Source organism: Schistocerca serialis, chromosome 8 (genome assembly GCF_023864345.2).
Source record: "Schistocerca serialis cubense isolate TAMUIC-IGC-003099 chromosome 8, iqSchSeri2.2, whole genome shotgun sequence".
NCBI classification, from domain to species: Eukaryota; Metazoa; Arthropoda; class Insecta; order Orthoptera; family Acrididae; genus Schistocerca; species Schistocerca serialis.
Window position 1 is genome coordinate 341,473,753 of NC_064645.1, and position 22,527 is coordinate 341,496,279.

Below are 22,527 nucleotides of genomic sequence, written 5' to 3' on the forward strand. Positions count from 1 at the left end.
TCATTTCAAACAGCTTCATTAACAGTTTTCATTTTGCTTCACTACTCACCTGGACTGCAATGATGGGTCCACCTTTTATGAATTGCCACTTTGCAATAATTGGTAGGAGTTTATCAAAGTATGCTTTTACTTTTGAAGTATATTTCTCATCAGATGTTCGGACTTTGATATCAGGTATTCTCAGGAGCCAACTGCAACAACAGAGGTGATGTCAGGGTCAGGTATATAGTATCTCATTATGTAAGAGGGCATGTTGGAAAGTAATGCCTTCAGACTTTTTATTCTGTTTTCAGTATCAGAATATATCCAGCGAAAGAGGTGGCTGTTGTTTGATTAAACAATGGTTTTACCCAGCAAGGTCAAGCATTCCAAATAAATGCACTGTGAGCATTATCTTCTGTCAATTTCAGCTCACTAGGAGCACTTTAAGTGATACCAGTAACATGATGTCAAACAAGAAGTATGTGTCAGTAACGTTTAATGAAAAGATTAAAGTAGTCCAGGAGTGTGAGAAAGAAACTCTCTGTGCATGAAATGATGGTGCATTTAAAATGCAATAAAACACAAATTTATGATACCTTAAGAAACAGGGATAAGGTGGGGCAAATGGAACTGGCAAATGAAAGGGAAGAACATGGGAAATGAAGAAATAAATGAAATAGTGTGGGAATGGTTTGTAAGCGTGCAAGCAAAAAACACTCACCTTTGTCTGGAACCACATTACAGAGTGACGTTCTGGAAGTCGCTAAAGAGCTTGGAAATAAGAGTTTGACATCCACAGGATGGCTTGGCAGTTTCATAGCTAATCACATCGTGTGACATGAAGTGTGTGGGGAAACTGAGAACGTGCAAGAAAGAGTAGCAACACAATGCAAGACAATACTGTACAACCTAATAGCGAATTACTTAAAATACGAAACGTTCCATGTAGCACAGATTACGACATTCGAAGCAATGGCTTCCTGTCAGTTCACTCTACTTTTACTTCAGGAACAAATTTAATAGAAATCTGCAACACAGAAGATGATCAGGTAGAAACAAAGGGAGAAGAAGCGGAGCAAAACGATAGTCCTAGAAAAATTAACATGCCTGCAGCACACACAAATCCTCCCAAGCTGTTGAAACCATTGTATAATGCAAGAAATTGCGTAGAGTAAACATATTTGAACGGGAAAAAAGTGGCAAAAAAGCGAAATGTAAGGCAAATAAACGCAAGAATAATATGTATGTCCATACAACAATACAGAAATGCTGTTTTATTTATCAGTTTCTGTAAAGTCTAGTGTTTTGTTGTACAATATACAGTAAATGAACATCCACTGTGTGGGGGTGAAGGTTTGTAAATATGTGCCTAATTATATATTTATACTTTTGTGCATGATACCTGCCCAATTTTATGTAGCCTAATGAGTTAGGTGTAATCCAGAAACTTGTCCAATTCAGAAAATTGTTTCAGTCCCATGCATTTCCATTTTGAGCAAGTTTTACTGTATTACTTAAGCTATAATAAAAATTTAATAGAAATCTGACAAATGAGACAATGTATCGGATCACTCACAAATTTTTCACATCAGTCTCAAAAAGGTTGTGCTGTGATCATTTAAAAATTCTTGAACTGTGTGATAGGATTTCTGCATAAGGGTAGTGTGCAGATTTATGTTACCATTAATAATGTACCAGTAGTACTGTTTAGATTTCTTCCTTTCAATTTTTATTTGTATTTTATGGCTATACATGTGGAATCTGAATATAAAATTTTAATCTGCAGATGGAGTATGTACCACTATTGATATTTCTGGTACTGCATATATGAACAAATAAATCAGTAAATTATTTGCATGTAGAAGGTGTGGCAAACACTGCATCTAGACATTAGGATGTACTACACAGGACATCTTCTTGCACAGTGAGTAGCAGTAGTAGTGACAAAAATACTAATTTTTATAACCTTAGCAATTTAGAGGCAATCACCTATGAGACTGCTTCTGACAGTCTGTAATTGGACCTCACAAATTAAATATAGAGACTACACTAAATACTCTACCTAACCACAACTGCTAAGAGACAAACTTGAAACTTCTGGAATGAAGTACCTATGTGATCACACACAAATCATCCACATAAAAATACATCCAATACCTGGAGCAATAAGATGAAGTTTATGATGCTAATACAGGATGTGAGAATGAAATTCAAATTTCAAAAGGGAGATAATATACTGTGAGATTGTTGTCTGTATGACCAATTGTTTAAAGAGCTTTATACAAGAGGTTATTAAACAGAAAACACATATTATCCTTATTATATTCTTCAGAACAACAAAAACTTTCTTCTTAAATAATGATTTAACCCTCAATATTGTGGCATAAGATACCAGAGAATGAAAATATTAAATGTAAGTAAACTTTCTGACACTTCGATCTCCAGCATCTGATATTGCCCAGAGCTTAAATGTTTAAGATCTGTAACTTGTGACTTACAGGTTAAGTTCTGAGCAACTGGATCAACGAAAACATACAAAACCTTAGAATATTCAGTTTCATTTGTTGGTTTATACTCATGTATAGAAGAAGGAAAGGCTAAAATGTGGTAGAAAAATGTAGAAGGTTTATACAAGGAAAGCAAACTTGAAGACAATACTGTACAAACAGAGGAGAATGGAGATGAAAATGAGATCAGAGGTATGACACTACAAGTACTGGAGTAGGTGAAATTGCCTCAGAATTACTGAGATACATGGGAGAGACAACATCGCAAAACTATTCCATCTGGCATGGGTAATATATAAGAGAGGCAAAATATTTTCAGATTTTTGGAAGATTGTAATAATTCCTATTCCAAAGAAAGAGGTGTGAATATTACTGAACCATCAGTTTAATAACTCATCATTACAAAACACTGCAGCAAATATGTTACAGAAGAAAGGACAACTGGTTGAAGCCTACCTTGTGGAAGATCATTTTGGATTCTGGAGAAATGTAGTTATCCATGAGGCAATTCTGACTATACATCTCATCTTTTTTTTAGTGATTTACTTACCATGGCAAGATTAGGGTCATTAGGCTCTCTCTAAATCTACAGGCACTTGTCTACCTTGCAATTCACACTTAAATTCCAGGTGAAGGGTTCCCTGAAAGACCTTCAGATTATCTCCTTAACATTCCATTTTCAAAGAGCACACAGGAAAAATGAACAGTTCAGTCTTTCTTTGTGAGCCCTGATTTTTCTTATTAGAGAGATTATTTCTCGCTGTGTAGGTAGTCTCTTTAGTAGATCTGTTGCATTGCTTAAGTATTCTGCAAATAAAACAAGTCTCTGGTTTGCCTTCTCTGCAACATTATATGTGTAATCATTGCAATTTAAGTTGTTCTTAGTTGTAATCCATAGGTACTTAGTTGAACTGACAGTCTTTAGATTTGTGTGACTTATAGCAAGGGGACCCATACAATAGTTTGTAAGGGCAGGATGGGGGAGGGGGGGGGGGGGGGGAGGGTTACAAGATCTCGAGGTATGGAGTACATTTAATATTTTGGAAGATGAATGGTTACCTGTAAGTAGCCATAAAAAAGTTCCAGTTCTGACCATGTTGAAATACTGACTTCTACTTCATTTTCCTGAAAGCAAAACACCTGATAACACTAAAATTCTTCCTTTCCCTGAGAGCTAAGGATGTGGTCCAAGGGGGTGGGGGTGGGGTGGGGGGTGGGGGGTGGCAGCAAGGCTCTCCCTTGCCCCAAAATAGGGGTGCTCTTAATTCATAACGTAAGCAAACTTCAATGGACTGCTTTTAGTAGTGATGGCCTCACACTTTAATGAAAAGTCAATTGCCACTTTTTGCACCATACAGATATCTTGTCAAAATGATTTTGCTGTTGGTTTGATCTTCTGATGACTTTATTAGATAGTAAATGGCAGTCATCGGCAAACAATATAAGAGAATTAAATTATTTACTTATATTATGAACAGCACAGGGCCTACAACACTTTCTTGGGAACACCAGATATCACTTCTGTTTTACTCGACAACTTTTCATCGGTTACTGTGAACTGTGAACTGTCTGACAGGAAATCACAAATCTAATCACACAACTGATATGATATTCTATAGACAAGCAATTTGATTAGAAGTTACTTGTAAGGAATGGAGACAAAAGCCTTTTGGAAATCTAGAAATATGGAATCAATTTGAGATCCCCTCTGTTTAGCACTGATTACTTCATGTAAATAAAGAGCTAGTCATGTTTCACAAGAACATTATTTTCTGAACCCATGCTGACTATGTGACAATAGATCATTTTCTTCAAGGTAATTCACAATGTCTGAACAGAGTACATGTTCCAAAATCTTACTGCAAATTGATGTCAGTAATATGGGTCTGTTATTCAGCAGATTACTCCTGTTTCCATTCTTGTGTATTGGTGTGACCCAGAAACCTTCTAATCTTTTGGTACCAGTCTTTTGTCGAGTGGGTCATTGTAACTGATTGCTTAGTTTCAAGTTATTATATCAGCGTACTCTGAAATAAGTGTGACTTGTATACTATCTGGACTGGAAGACTTGTCTTCATTGACACATTAAAGCTCCTTTACAACACTGATGATATATACTTCTAAGTTACTCAGATGGCAAGTTCTAGAATATTTACTTCATCTTTCCTGGTGGAGGAATTTCATAAAACTGTGTTTAGTAACTCTGCTTTAGTGCCACCTGTCATTGGTAACACATTTAAATGAAAACAGCTTGACATATACACACTTTTTTACTTGTTAGTATTAGTACCCATGTCATGTAATATAGCCTGTCATGTCAAGTCAAGTAATATGACACATCATGCTGTATAACATGACACATGTCGTGTGACGAAGGCCTCCCGTCAGGTAGACCATTCGCCTGGTGCAAGTCTTTCGATTTAATGCCACTTCGGCGACTTGCACATCGATGGGGATGAAATGATGATGATTAGAACAACACAACACCCAGGCCCTCAGAGGAGAAAATCTCCATCCCAGCCGGGAATCAAACCCAGGCCCTTAGGATTGACAGTCTGTCACGCTGACCTCTCAGCTACCAGGGGCGGACAACATGACACATGCCATCATGTCATCCAACATGACACTTGTCATATTGTGTAATGTGACACAATCTGTCATTAAGGTTTAGGATGCATGCATCTTCACTCTGGGATACTTCCTGTTATAGATGAACCCCACTCTCAGATACTCCCCTCTTGTAGATGGATCCCCCTCTCTAGAAGCTCATATATTTGTGCCTATTTTTCCTTCACTCCCCACCATACAAGTAACAGGTACTGGGTTGTGGGAAAAATGGTCCCCTTGGGGAAAAAATGGACACCTCACCCTATCCAGAAAATAATAAAAACTGTTGTAGCATCCCTTCAGGAACAAAACCACCCCCACAAATTTTATCCCCTAAGAAAAACTTTTTTTAGCTATTATATGTATGTTGGATCGGTTGGTAGGACATGTTCTGAGGCATCAAGGGATCACCAATTTAGTATTGGAGGGCAGCGTGGAGGGTAAAAATCGTAGAGGGAGACCAAGAGATGAATACACTAAGCAGATTCAGAAGGATGTAGGTTGCAGTAGGTACTGGGAGATGAAGAAGCTTGCACAGGATAGAGTAGCATGGAGAGCTGCATCAAACCAGTCTCAGGACTGAAGACCACAACAACAACAACATGTATGTTCTTCAGCTGTATGATATTATATTTTATTTGCTACGGTTGGGAAATCTTCTGGATTTTAGGTACAGGGCCAGAGACTTTAGCCTGTAAATTGCAAGATGCATGTATGCCATCACTCTGCAGCTGAGACAGCTGACTGGGCTGTGTAGGTAATGTTAGCTCATAAAAAAAGTGCAGATGAGTCGATATATTTTGATTTAAATGTCTTTGAAGTTACCAGATAAGTAGAAATGTTAGTTCCCTTCTTTTACATTCTTAACTGTGCCCAGGACATATTCACCCTTTTTTGTGAATGATAGGAACAATTTTCATTCTGGTTCCCAACTTTTACTCTACCATAATTTTGACATTAGACCGCCATAGTTTGGCAACCAGTGTATATCTTTGTTGACTAGGGTGATGCCTGATCTGGTACATGTTTTTTTATTGTCTTTCGAACGGTGTTGCTTACATTGTGGCAATGAATAAGTCTTTCACAAAACAACAGGATGACCATTAATTACATGAATTTTCTACCTTTTTATAAAATTTGAAAGGAGTCACATAAGTCTGAAACACAGAAATATCACACATAAAAAAACTCACATAAATTTGCTTTTTGCATGCAAAATCTGAATAAGACTGAATTTCTTTTACTTATGTGATTCACTTTAAGCCATTTCTGAACATTTATTTCACTTAAGTATGGATTTTAGGTGCTACATTTAGCTCAACTTTAAACCACTATATCTCCACAGCATATCAAGATTATCTGATAGAAAAATTTGGTTTTGACTTTATCCATATATCTATGTTCATGCAAAGCTTGAACTGAGTTGTGCAAGTTTAAAGTATAGAAGTGGAACACTGCAAAACCTATAGGAAAGTGTGTGTTTTGTACTTAAAATCCGGCACACATAAAACCCACAAAAAATATGTTCCACATAAAATCCAAATAAAACCAGTTTTTAAAGCGAGTTTTCAACTTTATTGGAAGAAAAAATTTTATGTATCTGATTCAGTTTAAACCATTTCTATGCATTCAATCACCACAAGAATGAATTTTACGTGCCACGTTTAGCTCAAATTTAAACTATTATATCTTGACAATGGATAAAGATTGTTGGATAAAAAATATTTTGTTTTGATATTATCCATTTATTTTCCTTCGTGCAAAGTTTGAACTGACTTGTACAAGTCACTCTGCTTTAAACATGGTATCTCGACAACAGATAAAGAGATTATTGGATAAAAAAATTTGTTTTGACTTTATTCGTTTATCTACCATTGTGCAAAGCTGATTCACACAAGTTTAAAGTACAGAAAAACCTACCCAAAAAAGTGTTGTTTACATGTTTACACACAACTGGACAGTGCACATACAAGTGGTGTCATTAGCTGAGTATCAATTTCAACATAATTAAATCCGTTTGCAAAAGGAATTAATCTGTTCACAGAACACAGGAGCCAGGTCCAGTTTGTCATTCAAACTTTGCTTAATTTACTGTAACATAGCTACAGTAAGACAGACGTTGGAATTTGTATACAAATGGCCACTGGTCTGGGCTAAACTAAAAACTTTTTAACCCATGTTCCTTGCTTAAATAGGAACAAAGCACTAAGACACAGTGCACATACAAGTGCATTATTCTGTGCATGACCTTTTCAGACATGTTTGTTACAGTGCTTGCACGCTGTAAAGATTACATTCATTACCACAAGCATAAACTACAGCTAGTACATAACATTATAAAACATTAAGTAATTGCTATGGTGCAGAAAGAGAAGAAGAATATGTACAGTTTACACCTGTTTGTGAGTACAGCAATAAATGCAAGTTACATTGATGTAGTTTTAATCTATACGGGCTAACGACAATGGACCTGGGAGAAAGTATGGAGGAGATGGAGAAAGATGAATGGGATGAGGAAAGGGGGAAAAATGAGGTGACTGTTTGAAAAATAAGAAGAATGAGAAGCGTAAATTGGAGGAGGTTAGAGCATTTCCTTTACTGTTGGATAGAGAGGAAATGTTACGACAATGACAGAACGACATCCTTCAGCTTTTTCTTAAAAGTAGCAATGGCATATAATAGTGCACAGAATGCAGGGTAGCTTATTCCAGAGGCCAATAGAAGGAACAGAGAAGAAATTTTCAATGTTTTTGTTTTGTGGATGGGCACAACAGCAGTACTATACATTGTAACCACGACAGGAATGCCGCTAACGAAAACATGGCAGGACTGAATGGGAGTGGCCCACGAACAAACAAGACAGATGAATGGGAATGGGAGGACAAGCACAATGAGACAACTGAACAAGACACCAAGATCAACAACAAAGTATCAAGCAATGGGATCACAATAGATAACCTAACAAAATCAAAACAATGTCCACTCGTAAATGGGAAGTAAGCACAGGCAACGTAAACACGATGTCTTTAAGCAAGATATCAACTGACTCAATGTGAATACCAGACTGCCTCACTGAGTGAGAGGCAGCTGCCTAAATACATGACAGGGTATGCTGCTATTGGCCACCGGGACCACGTGCTCCACAGTGGTGCCCTCACGTTAGACTCGAGGCCAGGAGTGTGCACAGCCATGGTGTACAGTGTGACTGCTGCAGAAACCTCTAGTGGTCATTGAGTTCCATGCCGTCTGCCACGGATTCAAAACCTGTGATGTTCGGTACCAGATCGCTTCCCCCTGAAACTTTTGAACAGGGGTAAAAATGCCCTGGACAGTGCAGCAGTGGGTTGGAGATGGGAGAAGACCCAAGCTTGTCAACTGCCATTGTCAGGGAGAAAGGGATGTCTGAGGTGTACATGACAACCGACCATGAGGCCAGCGTGTCAGAGGGAGCCACCAATCCACCTGGGGGCAGGGAGGGCCAGTGGCAGGCTTGCGGGGAGGCAGCAGCTGGGGGGCAGTGGAGGCAACTCGAGGACTATGTCTGTACCCGAAGGAGGGAGTGTAGGCGGAGGTGGTGGCAGAAGTCCCACGGGGGTATGCAGGTAGAGTTGGTTATGATGGCAGTGCTCCAATCCTTTCAACATTTGCACTGACGTCACATGCTGCCCATGGGCCGCGATGACCATTGCAGGCATCCAACCCACCTTGCTCCAGTACATGCAGGTCCACACAGCTGCGCTGGGTGCATAACACTGAGAGGGCCAGGAGTGGGGGTGGGAGGGTGATGGCATCAGCAAATGGAGCAGGGTTTGCAGCTGTTGCCCATGGAGGAGCTCCACTGGACTACGTCCCTCAATTGGTATGGTGCGATATGTGCTCAAGAACAGGGTGAGGGCAGACGTGGTTGGAGATGTTACGACCGCCTTTGTCAACTGTTGTTTAAATGGGTGGACAAGTCTCTCTGCTGTGCCATTGGAGGAAGGGTGGAAAGGCATGCTATGGATATGTTTGATACTGTTGGCCTGACAGAAGACATGGAAGGAGGATGCTGTGAATTGGGGGCCATTATCAGAGACCAATGTGTGAGGCAGGCCCTCAATGGTGAGAACGTGGGTCAGGGCCATGAGTGTGGCCTCTGTGGTGGTGGATGCCATGCAGACAACATATGGGTATTTGGAGTAGGCACCAATGATAAGTAACCACATGGACCCTAAAAACGGGCCAGCAAAATCGAAATGGATGTGATCCCAGGGCCGGTGAGGCACAAGCCAGGGTGTGAATGTGTTGTGTACATAGTTCCGCGTAGTCAGCGTGTACACAACTTCCCCTCTAGAGCACGCCCCGCTAAGCACAACAGCACAGGCACAGTGCTCGTACGTCTCCGCACTACGAGATAGCACTGCCATAGAGATGGATCAAATTCTACTTCCGCCAATCCGCGTATTAATATGTAACGCAGCCAATGAGATTGCTGCTAACATATAACCTTTTCTCCTCGTGGATCAAACTCGTGCAGTGATACTTGAACACGCGAGGTATTGTAACGAGTGTACAGACCTCCGATTAATCAGTCTGCATCAGTCTGTATCAGTCTGCATTAGTCTGTACCAGTCTGTAAGAGTTCTACATTTGTCTGTACCAGTCTATAGTCAAGTTGCAGTCTGCGCCTAATAAGATTACCATATTCTTGTACATAGCCATGAAGATAAATGCATAGACACTTTTGTCAAGTATCAGAGATATATGTGAGAATAAGATTAATGTACCAATACCAAAGGAACTTCATATTGTCAATTGTAAATAGTATCCAGAACCAAGTTAAGTAATTTTTATACTTGTTTTTATTTTAATAAATATTTGTGAAAATTAATGAAGTTCTGTTTAAAGTTGGTCACTGTCAATCTGCTACTCTAAGTGTGCAAGTGGCATTTCTATCGTCTGACCTAACGGCAGAAGATAAACACGCCACGATAAGACCACGAGACATATTGCTGACACTCACCTACTTCGTTACAGCAACAAGTCAAATAATCTGATGGTGTGTGTACTGAAGGTCTTACAGTACTCACACCACAGAATGACTGAGGGGGGCATGCCTCACCAGGCACACGCACACAGTGCACCCACGGCCAGGCAGTCAACATCACCATCAATGCCGGGCCAATACATGTGCCAGTGAGCCAAAACTTTCATGCGGGACATACCCCATTGCTTGCAGTGTAACAAACTGACCACGTGATGTTGAAAATCCAGAGGGATGACCACCTGATGGGTATCTGACTCCGTGGCCAACAGGACATCATCAACCATGGAGAGAGAGTCTGAAGACAGGTGGCGCCAGAGGCTGAAGTGGATCCGCATCCGAGGAGTAATATAGGAGCACCAACTGTGGACCACGTAGCAGAGAACCTGCCACAAGATAGGGTCTCAGTGTGTAGCTGTGGCAATGTAAGCAGCCATAAGAGGCAGACCGTCTAGCACATCCAGGCAGGTGGAATCAATGTGAAAGCAGAGGACATCCTGTTGGTCAAATGCAGGATCGGGGACTGCTGGGAGATGTGACAAAGCGTCCGCATTAGCGTGGTGGGTGGGTGGTTTATACCAGATAGTGTAAGTGTAATTCCGTAAAAATAACGCCCAGTGCTGGAGACGTTGAGCCGTCCTCCCTGGAAGGTGAGAGTGGTGTCCAAAAAGGGTAACTAAGGGTTTATGGTCCATCAGGAGGGTGAACTTTGCCCCAAAGAGATAGATGTGAAATTTTTGGATGGTGATCACTATTGCCAGGGCCTCCTTTTCAATCTGGTAGTTCTGTTGTGGAGGGGTTAACATCTTAGATGCATAAGCAATGGGCTGTTCTGAGCCATTGGTATTCCAATGTGTGAGTACTGCCCCAGTGACATTTGCCGACGCATCAGCTGCCACAACCATGGAGCAGTCTGGAGGGAAGGGAGTAAGGCAAGGGGCAGACTTCAGCATTGTCTAAAGACAAGAAGCCTGGTCACAGGCAGTAGTCCAATCAAAAGTCACCCCTTTGTGATGCAAGTAATTGAGGGGTTGAGCAGCAGAGGCAGCTTGGGGTAAGAACTTTCAGTAATAAGGAACTTTGTCCAAAAACACCTGAAGTTCAGATAAGTCCTTGGGACGAGGAAGGGCCTCAATGGCAGTAACATTACAATCCAAAGGGCGAATGGCCATCTTTGATAAGCCAGTGGCCTAAGTATTCCACTTCTGGTTGAAAAAAACAACACTTGTCTAGTCAACAGTGTAAACCTGCACATTTCAGAACGTGATATAAGGCACTGAGGTTGTGCAAATGTTCCTGGTGGGAACACCCAGTACCAAGATGTCATGCAGATAATTCATGCAGGCGGGATAGACTGGTTAAGCTGCTCCAGAAACTGCTGGAAAATTGTTGGCACTGAAGAGACACCAAATAGAAGGTGCTTGTACTTGTATAATCCGAAAGGTGTGTTGATAACCATTATGTTCTGGGATTCGGCATCCAAGCTTAACTGGTGATATGCCTCAGCCAGGTTAATCTTAGAAAAGTACTCACTCCCAGAAGCTTGGCAAGAAGGTCTTCCTCTCAGGGAATGGGGTAAGTGTCTACTAAGGACTGAGCATTGACAGTAGTGCCGAAGACCCACACAGCTGAAGGGACCCATTGGGTTTCTTTATGGACACCAATCGTGTCACCCAAGCACTGTACGTCACAGGCTCTAGGACGCCAGCAGCCTGGAGCCAATCAAGTTCCTTCTTGACTACTGGCCTTAAGGCCACTGGAATGGGTCTGGCCTAGAAAAAGCGAGGCTGTGCATCTGACCAAAACATGATGTTTGCCTGAAAATGTGAGGCACACACGATATCCATTGCAAACAATGATGCAAAAGCCGAGCACAGATCGTCCAAGTCCTGAAAAGGAACAGCTCTTGAAATGACCTTAACTTCATCAGAAATGGAAAAGTCAAACAGTTGAAACACACCCAGGCCAAAAATATTCGAAGCTGATGGATGGTTGACAGCAAATAGGGTAAGGAGCCGGAGAATAAGTTTGTATGTCACCTGGAGGGCGAACTGCCCATGAAGGGGATTGGAACTGTCACCATAGGTGACCAAACGCCGAGAAGGAGGTGACAATGCAGGGGAGCCCAGGTGAGTACATGTCACAATATTAATCAGGGAGATGGTGGCCCCAGTGTCAACCTGAAAACTGACATCCTCAGTAAAAAGGCGGAGCGTGAGGAATAACTTCCATGCTGATGGGTCCTCCAGTGGGACGACCGACTGCAGAGCACATACTGTGTCCTGAGGCCCAGTAGGGGCAGGACAGGAGTGAGTTGAGTGACTACGACAAACAGATCAGATGTGGCCCTCCTTCTCACACAGTGTACACGTTTTCCAGTGGTGGGGGCAATCAGCTCAAGAGCGTGTGGTAAAGCACTGTGTGCAAGATGGAAGTTGGCCGCGTAACTTTCGGCAAGGGGCAACCGGAGTCTCTGATGCCATAGAGACATCAGACACAGAGGAGTCCCAATGGCCCTGGCCTTTGCTGGCCAGGCCGTGTCTACATCGCGAAGGTGGAACCCACAGAGACGCATCGATCACCTCTACTTGCGGCCGTGCCATGAGACGCTCGTTAGCTGCCTGGGCAATTTTAAATGAGTGGGGAATGCGGAGAATCTCTTCCAATGAGGGATTATGGAGTTTCAACGCTGCAGTGAGGTCCTCAGGATTGGGAGCCAGCTGAACCATCACATCCCAGATCAGGGAGTCTGCATATGAAGCATTACACTGCTGACTGGTGCATGTAAAATTGCATTGACCCCACCTGCAGCAAAGACTCTGATCCACATTTCTGTGATGTAGCACAGCTCAGGAGTGACAAGAATTTCATACAGCTGCTGGAGGGGAGGAGATTGCAGAGTTAAGGTTTTCTGAGATTACAAAGGTATGTTACATATAGAAGAATGTTCATTGTGACGAGATATAGTTGAGATAATGATGAGTGTGAAACAATTAACCCTCTGTCTTGAAGGACGGAATGCAATTACTATGCTGTATAGATCAGAGTGGAAAGAAAAAGAGGGATGATTAGCGGGGCTGATGCTGCTAGATGAGAGAAGTAAAACTAGTAACTACAAGATTAAAATATGAAGCTACAACTCTATTATAATTTGCTATAATAACACTGGGTGTGATTTTTCCAATTAGGGGCTAACAGAGATAACCAAGAAGGTGATAGAGTGAAGAAAGATGAATCTATATTTATAGCATTTATTGGCTCAGAGAAAACTTTTAATAATGTGGACTAGAATAAACCATTTGAAATTCTGAAGTTGGCAGAGATAAAATACATGGAACAAAAACTTAAATCTAGCTGCTACTCATACAGACTCCAGTTATGAGAGTCAAAGGACATGAAAGGGAAGCAGCAGTCAAGAATGGAGTGAGAGAGGGCAGCAGTATCTCCCCAATATTATTCAGTCTGTACAATGAGTAAGCAGTACAGAAAACCAAGGGGAGGTCTGGAAAGGGAGTTAAACTCCAGAAAGAAGAAATAAATGTTTTTTGGTTTGCTGATGAAGGTGTAATTCAGGAAGAGACAGCAGATGAATTGAAAGAGCAGTTGAAAAAAATTGACAGTTTCTTGGAAAGCAATTATAAGATGAACATCAACAAAAATAAAATGAGGTGGCACTATGTAACAGAATTAAAGCAGTTGATGCTGACAGAATTATACTAGAAAATGAGACATTAACAGTAGCAAATTAACTGGTGTTGACCTAATGCAGAGAATTTATAAAATGCAAATTGGCATTAGCAAGAAAAGCACTTCTGAAGAAGAAAAAATTTTTTTAAATTGAATATAAATTGATTTTCCAGGTTAGTTGGCAAGTAGTGATCTGTATTCATGTACATAAATATGTTGCATCCTGGATTTTTCATAAATAATTAATTTGTTTTATATTCAAGTGATCCATTTGGTCTCGTCATTCGAAATGGTTTAGTGGCATATTGAATATCAAGTAATGGTACCTGCAGATGGCAGGTGAAATGCATAAAATCCTATTCCTTTAGTGGGTGAACATGCCTATAAATTAAATGTAGGAATATTTATTCCTCTAACAGGTTTGTGTTAACCTATGGGCTATGTTTTCTGCTTTCTGTGCAGGTACATTCCTGAAAATGTAATGAAATGCATTTGATTTATAGTCTTACTGCAAGTTTGACTTTTCATAAATGTCCAACACAAAGTTTTCACAGTCTTGATACAGTTAAATCATAAAAGTGCACAATTTTCATTATCTACAGATAATCATAATGCAGAAACATTTTTGTCCTCTACTTTGTAATATTTGTACCTTGGCAATCCACCAAATTCCCATTCTGCACAAATGTATGGTCCAGGCCGTATCAGCAAAAGAAGATTAGCTTCATAAACCTTTTGAATAAATAAATCCAGATCCAAAAATGGAGAGAATTCTCTGTCTCCATCTCCAAAGTCGTAAACACCTTCTTCAGGCTCATGTAAGTTCCAGGGTACATATCTGAAAAGCATACTGATAATTAGATAATCTAAATCTCACAGTGAGAAAATGTGACATATGTATATAGCAAAAATAAAGTGAATAACAGAAAGGTTAAAATGCAAGCACATACAATTTAAAAGTGGTCCCATAAACTGTATAAATGAATATCTGAGATTTCAAAAAATTTGTCTGTTTTAATAAGGAGCTGCAAGATGTGTTATGAGCTTGTTGTTGTTGTTGTTGTCTTCAGTCCTGAGACTGGTTTGATGCAGCTCTCCATGCTACTCTATCCTGTGCAAGCGTTTTCATCTCCCAGTACCTGCTGCAACCTACATCCTTCTGAATCTGCTTAGTGTATTCATCTCTTGGTCTCCCTCTACGATTTTTACCCTCCACGCTGCCCTCCAATACTAAATTGGTGATCCCTTGATGCCTCAGAACATGTCCTACCAACCGATCCCTTCTTCTGGTCAAGTTGTGCCACAAACTTCTCTTCTCCCCAATCATATTCAATACTTCCTCATTAGTTATGTGATCTACCCATCTAATCTTCAGCATTCTTCTGTAGCACCACATTTCGAAAGCTTCTATTCTCTTCTTGTCCAAACTATTTATCGTCCATGTTTCACTTCCATACATGGCTACACTCCATACGAATACTTTCAGAAATGACTTCCTGACACTTAAATCAATACTGGATGTTAACAAATTTCTCTTCTTCAGAAACGCTTTCCTTGCCATTGCCAGCCTACATTTTATATCCTCTCTACTTCGACCATCATGTTATTTTGCTCCCCAAATAGCAAAACTCCTTTACTACTTTAAGTGCCTCATTTCCTAATCTAATTCCCTCAGCATCACCCGACTTAATTAGACTACATTCCATTATCCTTGTTTTGCTTTTGTTGATGTTCATCTTATATCCTCCTTTCAAGACACTGTCCATTCCATTCAACTGCTCTTCCAAGTCCTTTGCTGTCTCTGACAGAATTACAATGTCATCGGCGAACCTCAAAGTTTTTATTTCTTCTCCATGAATTTTAATACCTACTCCAAATTTTTCTTTTGTTTCCTTTACTGCTTGCTCAATATACAGATTGAACAACATCGGGGAGAGGCTACAACCCTGTCTTACTCCCTTCCCAACCACTGCTTCCCTTTCATGTCCCTCGACTCTTATAACTGCCATCTGGTTTCTGTACAAATTGTAAATAGCCTTTCGCTCCCTGTATTTTACCCCTGCCACCTTTAGAATTTGAAAGAGAGTATTCCAGTCAACATTGTCAAAAGCTTTCTCTAAGTCTACAAATGCTAGAAATGTAGGTTTGCCTTTCCTTAATCTTTCTTCTAAGATAAGTCGTAAGGTCAGTATTGCCTCACGTGTTCCAGTGTTTCTACGTAATCCAAACTGATCTTCCCCGAGGTTGGCTTCTACTAGTTTTTCCATTCGTCTGTAAAGAATTCGTGTTAGTATTTTGCAGCTGTGACTTATTAAGCTGATAGTTCGGTTATGAGCTTAGCAAGTGGTATATTTTTCATTGTCCAACCAGGATGAGGCTGACTGAAATCCAGACAGTAAATACATGTAGGACCATCATTTTCAGTGCTTTGAGGAAACCATGAGGTCAGGTAACACAATACTGTCAATTGAATTTCAAACCCTGCTGGATACTTTTAGCAACTACTCCACTCTCAGAATTTATATGTGTTTAACAGAATTTTACGTGAGTTATTATACAAGAGGTAAATTATTTCCTGAAGAGTTGGGAAAACATTCTGTCAGTTTTTGGCTCTTACCCACATAAGTTTACTTGTGAGCCGCAGCTCGTTGATAGTTATTAACATTTCTCAAAGCAATCTACCAACATAAACCTCTTGTCTTTTCTTAATCCTAACAATACAACTAGAACTGTGAGATTCTAGCAAACAGCAACAAAAATAACGGGCAGCATGTGGCATGTGAATGATGAAACCTTTTTAAATACTACTATCTTTCATTCAATTTGCTTACATTAAAACTAAAGGTCATTCATGTGTCACAGCCAAATATTCACCTAAAGGAGCTTGCAAACTAACTGAATGAATTACTCTCTCTTTATAAAACAAAATCTTTGATTTTTATGTTGTACAATATGTCACACCACAAATGTGCCATACAGTAATGCAGAAAGAATCAGAATGTAAATTAAAAAACAAAAATAACTGCCAAAATCTACTTCTCTATAATATACTAATAATTAAATCTAATGTATCTGCTATAATATATGGGTACTGGAAAAGGCTGTAAATGAATAGATGATGTGTTACGTGCAGTTTTACCATCTGGTATGCTTAAAAATATCACTTTCCTTTATGCTTGTTGACCAGTAATAATAAGCGGTAAATATTGCAGGAGTTGAAACAGTTTTTGCTATATGCATCTGTTGAACAAAATAACTCCCTATGAAGCATCTATTCTTATGGTCCTCACAGACATTTAAAGGCAAAGAAAATATGTGGAAATAAGGCATCAAAAGAAATTTTTTTAGAGATATACCAACAAGAGTGAAAAAAGATAAAATTTAACTCTGGAAAGTCATACATTAGTTCAGCTGGTGACAAAGTATGGGTAAAAGTGTGCTAAAATCATTAGAAGCAAGATGGGTATCATCATGCATGAAATACAGTCATAGTTCATTAATTCAGTAAAATTTGTTCCATCATTTGCCTCCATATTGTGATATCTACTAATACAAACCATGAATTTTATTTACAATGTTTTGTTATTGTATGTCAAATGAACAAGAAATTTGTTTTTCAAATTTCAGAATGCTGGCCCTGGAGCTGCTAAAACAATGTATCTCCTGAAGACAAACAGAACCTCGATCTTAGAATCTGGAATATTGGACGAATAAAGCCAAAGAAATATTTCTTCTTGGTTATTTCCAGAAAAAGTGGTAAAGTAAAAACAAGCAGTGACAAAGATAAAGAATAATGGTGCTCATAGTCTTACACTAAATCTACAGAAAACATGTCTCAGTCTGTATGCAGACTATTTATTTTGAAGTTTCTCCAAATTTTAGACAAGCAGTTCAGGGCAATACAAAATGGAATTTAAGATGGAAATTTGTCATGAGAGACATAAGAGGAAAACATGACAATATTCGAAGATAGTTATGAAATGACCCTGACACTTTTACCATGCATACCACACAAAACATGAAACTACTCCAATACAAGCAGAAAGTATTTTGAGAATTCAGATCTCATCGGAAACAACATAGGTAGATCAAAAAGGAAATAGGGCATTTTACCTTTCATGTGTAATTTCAAACAGGAGAAGCAACATTTTAAAGACAGAGTGTTTTTTTGTGGGTTTGTATGTCCAACAGATATTTGTTAGCTCTTTCTTCAGTTCAAAAAATAAACAACCTGCCATTATGAAACATGGGGTTTATAAGTTCATCTGCGAAGAGTGTGAGCCCTGCTATGTAGGACAGACTGGGTGGTCACTCTCTACCATGCTCAGAGAAAACCATAGAAGTTGGTGATTAAAGAAGCCAGATTCATCCTTTGCTGAACTTTACTTAAATCAGAATCACAAATAGACAATATATGAAGAAGCTATATGAAGAAGTCCTGCACACAGAAGGAAAAGGTGCAAAGAAATATTAGAAATTAAAAACATGAAAAACAGTGGTTTTTATCACCACATTTATGTTGAATGAGTAGACTCGCTTCAATTATTCATGTCTTTTAGATAATGTTACGACTTCAAAATAGGAGGGAAACCCTGGTGCCTTCATTCATAAACAGATAATAACACAAATACCTGTTGTGTTTATCTTTGCTTGTTTGCCACTTTCGGGACCAGCTGTGTACTGGAAAATGGGCTTGCAACCACAAACCTAGGTCATACAAAAATATAAAACTTTTGTGAGACATTGCAAAAAACTGCTTTGATTAGTTAATACATTCACCTACATCTACATGGATACTCTGCAAATCAAATTTATGTACCTGCCAGAGAATTCATTGAACCATATTCGCAATAATTCTCTATTATTTCATTCTCAAACAGTGCACACATAAAACAAATACCTTTATCTGTCTGTGTGAGCTCTGATTTGCCTTATTTTATTATGATGAACATTTTGTTTTGATCTTCTGATGACTTTACTAGCCAATAATGGACAGAATCATCTGCCAACAACCTAAGACAGCAAATGCCAGAAATCACTTCTGTTTTACTCAATTACTTTCCTTCAGTTACTACAAACTGTGACCTCCTAACAGGAAATCATGAACCCAGTCACATAACTGAGATGATATTCCATAATCACGTAATTTGATTACAAGCTGCTTGTGAGGCACAATGTTAAAAACCTTCTGGAAATCTACAAATACAGAATCAACTTGAAGACACTTGTCAATAGCACTCAACAATTCATGTGAATAAAGAGCTACTTGTGTTTCATAAGAATGATGTTTTGTAAATTTATGTTGATGGTATGTCAATAGATCATTCTCTTTGATGTAATTCACAATGTTTGAACTCAATACATGTTTCAAAATCCTGCTACATATCAATGTTAATTATATGGGCCTGTAATTTAGTGGATTGCCCCTATTACCTTTCTTGAATATTGATGCGACCAGTGCAACTTTATAGTCTTTGGATACAGATCTGTCATTGAGTGAGTGTTTGCGTATGATTGTCAAGTATTGACCTATTGCATCAGCATACTTTGAAAGGAACCAAATTAGTATATAGTCTGGACTGGAAGACTTGCTTTAATTAAGTTATTTAAGTTGCTTCATTAATCCAAGGACATCTACTTCTAAGTTACTCATGTTGGTAGCTGTTCTTGATTTCAATTCTGGAATATTTACTTAATCTTCTTTAGTGAAGGAATTTTAGAAGGCTATGTTTAGTAACTCTCTTTTAGTAGCACTGTCATTAACAGTATTTCCATTGCTATCGTGCAGAGAAGGCATCGATTGTGTCCTGCCACTAACATACTTCAATATGGCCAGACTCTCTTTGGATTTTCTGTCAGGTTTCAAGACAAAGTTTCATTGTGGAAAATATTATAATCATCTCACATTGAAGTCTGCACTAAATTTGAGCTTCCATAATAGACCACCAATATTGGGGATTTTTAAGCAACAAATACCAGACAAACAGAAGCTATATATTAAAAATGAGGAAGCAGTCGCTTTTCTTAAAATAGAAGCTTTCTTACTAATTTACTTGAGTAAATTTAAGTGATGTTAGCATGAATATCACTAAGCAGTATAGCAATAGTTTATTATTAGTACAGTATACATTAAGTTTCTATGATGTCTTTGCCTTATATTAATGTTTATATTGACTCATTCCGTATCACTTCTTGTTTGGACCTATGTAACACACTGAATGAGTGAGTGAATGAATTATTTAGTTTGTGCCCATTAATTTCAATTCTGATATCTACTGCTAATTACTGCTGACTTTAACTTTCACAATATGAGTTTTCTGGTAAAAGTGCAGCTACACAGTTTACTACAAATAATTAGTAGTTTAGCAATTTTGTCTGCATGGAGTAGCTTCAGCATCAGATTAAACAGAAGCTATATAAGTTCAGTATTTTTAAAAAAGTCTATAAATATTGTTATATCTAAAATAATTAATGTTGATATGATAAATATTCCAGCACTCAACATTACACATTTCTTTGTTGACAATCATTTGAAGCCTAAGAACAATCATATATGTACATAAAAAAACAACTGAATTGTTCATTTACTACCATCTTGCTCTAGATGAGATAATAAGCCCTAATTTCCTTTCTTTTTTGGAGGAGTATACCAAGTACAGAACCAAGTTGAACATATTTCATGTTCCACCAGACTGAATCTGTCTGCAATTATGTTACATCTACTATACCAAAACTGAATGTTATTTGTGTGTTTGTTCCACTTTTTCTGGTTTAATATTGGTCCACAACAGGTTTGCTTTTTTTTGGGGGGGGGGGGGGGGGGGGGGCTTTTATTTTTTTTTTTTTTGGTTGTACCTAGTAGGCACCTTATGGAGAAGCCAGTGTTACAACTATCTTCCATAATAATTTAAATGGTGGATCCTGATACACAAAATAACACATTCTACTCAAAAGATGAAAACCAGTATTCTCCTGACATATGCAAGTTAGACAGAGAAACCACTTAGAAATAAACTTACGTTTCAACAGCAACCAGTCCCATAGCACTAATTTTGGCTATTCTGTCTTCCCAGTAAGAAGGATGCACTCGGAAATAGTGTAGTGCACCACTGAATATAGTGAGGTTCTTGTTGTTCAGGTGGAAGCCATCAGCATCTGCCACAAGCCCAGAATCTATTGATGAGCCTTGGTAGTACTGGAGAACTGGCTGCAGCTCTTCATCTGATATAAGTGTAAATATTGCTCAGTTAGTATATCAATAAAATATCAAATAAAAGGTACTTGTTACTGCTACAATACTCACATCTGAAAATTTCAGTTAAAAAATATCATCATGAATTTTCTGGGATAGAATTTGATTATTTCTAACCTGCCAACCATCTCAGTGTTCCACTGAAGCTCATCAAGCCACATAATTATTGGGAGTGCCATAATCACATCACAGATATCAGTTCTTAATGTTTTATCTTTAGGTTTTATTTGCTTACCCCTTTTGCAGGTCTTGGGGGGGATATACTTCCCACTAAATGTGATTTTTTACAGCATTTAAGCAAATATGTGTTACCACTTCCGTACACCCCTGGCATCTAGTGGTAGTCTGCTGCATTAGCTGTAGTTTCTGTTTGTTGTAGAATATAGCCTTCCGGACTGTGGTAAGTATATATCCCACCAAACAATGGTGTTTTAATGGTTATTAGAAAGTATGGTGACCACCAATGTAGTCTCTGGAAGAGACTTGGGAAATATACTTACCACAAAATTAATGTGTCATTTGTGGTCACTGGGAAGCATATTTACCACCAACATGCAACATGTGTGTGAAAACTGCTACAACAGTCAGTTTCTATTTGTTGTGGGATTATTACTGTTATCTGAAAACATTTTTCACTTCTGCAATAAACATTAGTGTGACCTTTTAGCAGCTCATACCTTTATTGCATGATAAAGTTTCAAGGCTTATTTTCACATTGTGGTAAGTAAACTTCAATATCAGTAACAAATATTTTTTTAAATAAAGTAAAAGAAAACATGAAAGAAAAACAGAAAACACTTCTTTTTTATATGTACTGGCAACACATAACAGCATACAAAAGGGAAGTGGGAAATCCATTTACCACCAGTTTTAATACCTTCCAAAGGTACCATGGTGATATATGCACCACCAAAATTTTTGGTCCTAAATCACAAAAACAAAATTATCAAAAATAAATAGAGTCAGTTGATCATATTTGTAATACGACAGCAAAAAATTATCTTCACAGAGATTCTACAAAAAATGCTCCCAGGAAAGAATAAAACTGTCAGTCAAATCAAAGTGTTTCAGTGATTGAAATTGGATGACAGTGTGTTTTGTAAGGCACTTACTATTTTAAGATAATGAAGTGAAAAAGTTAATCTGAAAGGTAAATGGCAATCTTGAAGCAACTAAGACCACTGCTACCTGATATTTCTGTGCAAGAACCAAAGCAACACATGGGAGGCATGATGATAAATAAACAGATGTGTGTAATTTAATTAAATGTACTATGTGAAATATTAGACTTTATGTCCCAAATGTTACTCAGCCAAATTTCATTGAAATTGATACACTCTTTGTGTAAGTTCAGACTAATATTTCCTATGTATGTAAACTAATCTCTATAAGAATCAAATCTTTCTTTTTTTTTTGGTATGATTTGTTTCCTAATGTTGAATTTTTAAATTCAGTATTTCAAAAGTACT

At 38.6% G+C, this 22,527-nt stretch overlaps 1 protein-coding gene across 1 annotated transcript in view; it reads right to left on the reverse strand.

Annotated features, from left to right (window-relative positions):
* LOC126417011 (beta-galactosidase-1-like protein 2) overlaps nucleotides 1-21,237 on the reverse strand; it is a 116,538-nt gene extending 95,301 nt beyond the window's left edge. Inside the window, exons 1-5 of the mRNA XM_050084899.1 lie at nucleotides 21,176-21,237; nucleotides 21,095-21,111; nucleotides 20,826-21,027; nucleotides 14,459-14,644; nucleotides 50-191 (exon numbers count right to left, since the gene is read on the reverse strand). Coding sequence (XP_049940856.1) covers nucleotides 50-191; nucleotides 14,459-14,644; nucleotides 20,826-21,027; nucleotides 21,095-21,111; nucleotides 21,176-21,237 — 609 coding nt within the window. The remainder of the gene's footprint in view (nucleotides 1-49; nucleotides 192-14,458; nucleotides 14,645-20,825; nucleotides 21,028-21,094; nucleotides 21,112-21,175) is intronic.
* Between the last annotated feature and the right edge of the window lie 1,290 nt (nucleotides 21,238-22,527).